Source organism: Penaeus vannamei, chromosome 31 (assembly GCF_042767895.1).
Source record: "Penaeus vannamei isolate JL-2024 chromosome 31, ASM4276789v1, whole genome shotgun sequence".
In the NCBI taxonomy this organism is placed as follows: domain Eukaryota; kingdom Metazoa; phylum Arthropoda; class Malacostraca; order Decapoda; family Penaeidae; genus Penaeus; species Penaeus vannamei.
In genome coordinates, this window is record NC_091579.1 from 6,027,869 (window position 1) to 6,032,868 (window position 5,000).

The 5,000-nt window shown below is 42.7% G+C and overlaps 1 protein-coding gene across 1 annotated transcript in view; it reads left to right on the forward strand.

Annotated features, from left to right (window-relative positions):
- LOC138867623 (uncharacterized) overlaps window positions 1-276 on the forward strand; it is a 19,662-nt gene extending 19,386 nt beyond the window's left edge. The window contains exon 3 of the mRNA XM_070144129.1: window positions 1-276. This exon is cut by the window's left edge and continues 444 nt beyond it. Within this exon, the coding sequence (XP_070000230.1) occupies window positions 1-276 (276 nt within the window).
- Window positions 277-5,000: the final 4,724 nt, after the last annotated feature.

Here is a 5,000-nt window from a genome sequence, read left to right on the forward strand (position 1 = left end):
CCCCCCACACCCAAACCTACTCTCACACCCTCAAGTACCCTCCCTTACACCAACACACACCCCCATAAGTACCCCCCGACACCCACACCCCCACCCACACCTACACCCTCAAGTACCACTCCACACCCACACCCACACCCCGACACACCCTCAAGTACCTCCCCACACCCACTCCCACACACCCAACCACCCACACCCCCAAGTACCCCCCACACCCACACCAACACCCACACCTACACCCACGCCCTCAAGTGCCACTCAGCGCCCAGAAGGTGACGAAGTGACGAGGTCGACACGATACTCCAAACACGGGTTCGCTTCACTGTTTTCGGCGATAATGTCTGCATGACAAGTCACTTTGGGAGATCATTAATTATCCGAGTTTTATCCTCCGCGAGCCGAGGGTGAGGGGATGGGAGGGTGAGGGGAGGGGATGGGATGAAGGGAGGGGTGAGGGGAAGGGAGGGGGGTTGGAAGGGCGAAGGGAGGAGGGGGGGGGGTGAGGGGATGGGGTGAAAGGGAGGGGGAGGGTGAGGGGATGGGGTGAGGGGTGAGGGGTGAGGGAGGGAGAGGGGAAGGGGTGAAGGGAAGGGGGTGAGGAGATGGGTGAGGGGAAGGGGGTGAGGGGAGGGAAGGGGAAGGGGTGAAGGGAGGGGTGAGGGGAAAGGGAGTGAGGGGAGGGGGAAGGGAGGGAGAGGAATGAGGGGAGGGTGAGTGGGGTGAAGGGAATGCAGGAGGGGTTTGGGGTGAAGGGAGGGGGAGGGGAAGGGGTTCGGAAGGGGAAGGAGGGGGAGGGAAATTTGCATCTTGAGAAGGGAGGGAGGGAAGGGGCCTGGGGTGAGGGGAGGAGTAGGGGTGGGTACATGACGAGAGGGGAGGGGGAGGGGGGATAGACAAGGGAGTGATAAGCGAGTACAAGGGAGTTAGAAGGGAGTGGAGGAATAGGGGGAGGAGGGATAGGGGGAGGGACGAGGTGGGGAAGATAGAGAGGGAGGGGAATGGGAAGGTGTTGGGGATGGAGGAGGGAGAGAGGGAGGGAGAGAGGAGGGTGTGGAGGAAGGGGGAGAGGGAGAAAGAGGGTGGGGGGGAAGGGAGGGAGGAAACAAGGAGGATGGTGAGGGTCAGGGAGGGATGGGGAGGGGGAGGGTGGTGAGGGGGTAGGAAGGAGGGAGGGATAAAGGAGGGTAGGGAGGGTGGGAGGAAGGGGTAGGAAGGAGGGAGGGAGAAAGGAGGGTAGGGAGGGTGGGGGAGGGATGGGGAGGAGGGAGGGAGAAAGGAGGATGGAGGAGGAGGATGGAAGATGGGGTTGGAGAAAGGAGGGGGAGGGGGGGGAGGGAGAGGAGGTGTTGAACGAGGGTGATAATAGAGATGACAAAGTAACAGCTTCAGGGGAGCAGTTTTTTGTGGATTTGCGGTGAGTTGTTTTAATTTTGGGCGACATTTTGCGTTTTTTAATTTTATTTCTGAGCCTGTTACTGCATCTTCGTTTCTATTTGTTTCTCTCTTTCTTTTTCTCTTATTTTCTCTCTGTCTCTGTCTCTCTCTCTCTTTCTCTTATTTTCTCTCTATCTCTGTCTCTCTTTCTTTCTCTCTCTCTCTCTCTCTCTCTCTCTCTTCACTCACTCTCTCTCTCTCTCTCTCTCTCCTTCGCCAAGCAAGGGGCACTCCCACTACAACAACCCCTCCCTCCCCCTCTCCCCCTCCTCCTCCTAAACTCAACCCTTCCCTTCTTGACCATCTACTCCTCCCCCCCCATAACCATCCCTCCTGCCCCCTCTCCCCCACCTACCCATTCCTCTCTACACCCTCCCATCCCCCATCCCCTTACCCACTCCCATCCCTCTCCCCTACCCACCCATTCCTCTACACCCCCTCCCATCCCCCTCCCCCACCCACCCACTCCTCTGGTTACCCTCTCCCATCCCCCTCCCCCACCCACCCATTCTTCTACACCCCCTCCCATCCCCCATAACCCCCCCACCCCCACCCCCTTCCCTACGGACACGAGGCGTTCCCGAAAGAGCCAGCGCGGGCTTCGGGCGGGCTTGTGGGCGTGCGGGCGTGGGACCCTATCGCTGAGCATGATTTCGTATGTGGGCGGCCGCTTGCGAAGGCTGCGGGCGGGGGCGGGGTGGGGGAAGTAGGGGGGAAAAGAGGTGGGAATGGGGAATGAGGGGAAATGAGAGGAAATGGGTGAGGAAGGTGGGGGAAGGCGATAGTTCGATATATAGAGCACAATATACAAGATATTATTGCTTGAATGTTCGAATTTATATATATATAAGCACATATATACATAGATATATGTGCTTGAATGTTGAATTTATATATATATATATATATATATATATATATACACACATCTCACACAGAGTCAGAACGCCACAAAGCTACTGATAGAATAACGACTTTTAACAAGAGACGGACTGAAAGGCCAAAAGACCAAAAAAGCAAAAGACCAAGAGACCGAAAGATCGAAAGACCAAAGGACTAAGAGAAATTAAGGACCAAAAAACAAAAGAAAAAAAGAAACGGACAGACCAAAACATCAAACGACCGAAAAGACCAAATGACCGAGACTAGAAGACCAAAAAGACCGAAAGACCAAAAGACCAAAAAAAAGACAAAAAAAATCCAAGACCAACCCCCCTCACCCCAACCCCTCCCCAAAAGACCCCAAAATACCCAAAACCCCCAAAAGACGAAAGACCAGAACCACCCGCCACCCCCCCCCCAGACCACGCAAATGAAGCAAGGCCACCACAGTGTAGCGTGAATTCGCACCAACGCAAAAGTCAGGACCGTATTTTCTGCCTGGCTGGAGGACTCGCGGACTCGTGGAAGTCGCACAGAAGCGGATAGGAAATTGCGGATACGATTTAAAAGTGGATTTAATTAATTTATTTATTTGCATTTATTTATTTATTAATTTATTTGTTTGGATTTATTTATTTATTTATTTATTTATTTATTTATTTTGTTTGGATTCATTTATTTATTTATTAATTAATTTATTTGTTTGGATTTATTTATTTATTTATTTATTTATTTAATTGTTGGTTATTATTGATATTTTCTCTTTGGTGGATTTTTTTTTTTTTTTTCTATCCTTGGTGTTATTGTCTTTTCTTCCATTCTCTTCTTCTGTCGTGGAAGGAGTACAGAAGCGGATAGGAAATTGCGGGTACGATTTTAAAGTGGATTTATTTATTTATTTATTTGGATTTATTTATTTATTAATTTGTTTGTTTGGATTTATTTATCAATTTATTAATTTATTTATTTGGATTTATTTATTTATTTATTTATTTGATTGTTGGTTATTATCGATATTTTCTCTTTGGTGGATTTTTTTTCTATCCTTGGTGTTATTGTCTTTTCTTCCATTCTCTTCTTCTGTCGTGGAAGGAGTGCAGAAGCGGATAGGAAATTGCGGGTACGATTTAAAAGTGGATTTAATTAATTTCTTTATTTGCATTTATTTATTTATTAATTTATTTATTTGGATTCATTTGTTTATTTATTTATTTATTTATTTGGATTTATTTATTTATTTATTTATTTATTTATTGGTTATTATCGATATTTTCTCATTTATCTATTTCATTGTTGGTTATTATCGATATTTTCTCATTTATCTATTTCATTGTTGGTTATTATCGATATTTTCTCTTTGGTGGATTTTTTTTCTTTTTTTTTTATCCTTGGTGTTATCGTCTTTTCTTCCATTCTCTTCTTCTGTCGTGGAAGGAGTGCAGAAGCGGATAGGAAATTGCGGGTACGATTTTAATTAAAGTGGATTTATTTATTTATTTATTTATTTATCGGTTATTATCGATATTTTCTCATTCATTTATTTCATTGTTGGTTATTATCGATATTTTCTCTTTGGTGCATTTTTTTTCTTTTTTTTTATCCTTGGTGTTATTGTCTTTTCTTCCATTCTCTTCTTCTGTCGTGGAAGGAGTGCAGAAGCGGATAGGAAATTGCGGGTACGATTTTAAAGTGGATTTAATTTGTTTATTTATTTGGATTTATTTATTTATTTATTTATTTGGATTTATTTATTTATTTATTTATTTATTTATTTGGATTTATTTATTTATTTATTTATTTATTTAATTGTTGGTTATTATCGATATTTTCTCTTTGGTGGATTTTTTTTTTCTGTTCTTGGTGTTATTGTCTTTTCTTCCATTCTCTTCTTCTGTCGTGGAAGGAGTGCAGAAGCGGATAGGAAATTGCGGGTACGATTTAAAAGTGGATTTATTTATTTATTTATTTATTTATTGGTTATTATCGATATTTTCTCATTTATCTATTTCATTGTTGGTTATTATCGATATTTTCTCATTTATCTATTTCATTGTTGGTTATTATCGATATTTTCTCATTTATCTATTTCATTGTTGGTTATTATCGATATTTTCTCATTTATCTATTTCATTGTTGGTTATTATCGATATTTTCTCTTTGGTGGATTTTTTTTCTTTTTTTTTTTATCCTTGGTGTTATTGTCTTTTCTTCCATTCTCTCCTTCTGTCGTGGGAGGCGGACAGAAGCGGATAGGAAATTGCGGATTCGATTTAAAGTGGATATTTCTTGTTGTTATTATCGGTATTTCATTATTATTATCGATACTTTCTCTTTGGTGGACTTTTCTTGGTTTGTTTTCTATTCTTGGTATTATTGTCTTATTCTTTCTTTTTTTTTCTCTCCAATTACTTTTTTTTATTCCTGGTGTTATTGTCTCTTTTTCTCCAATTCCTTCTTCCATTTTCTTCTTCTGTCGTGGAAGGCGTACAGAAGCGGAGAGAAATTGCGGATTCGATTTAAAGTGGATTTAAAGTGGATTTTTTTTCGTTATTATCGATATTTTGTCTTTGGTGGAATTTTCTTTTTTTATTCTTTTCTTTTTTCGATTGCGGTTTTAAAGTGGATTTTTTTATTATTATTATTATCGGTATTTTCTCTTTGGTGGAATTTTCTTGGTTTGTTTT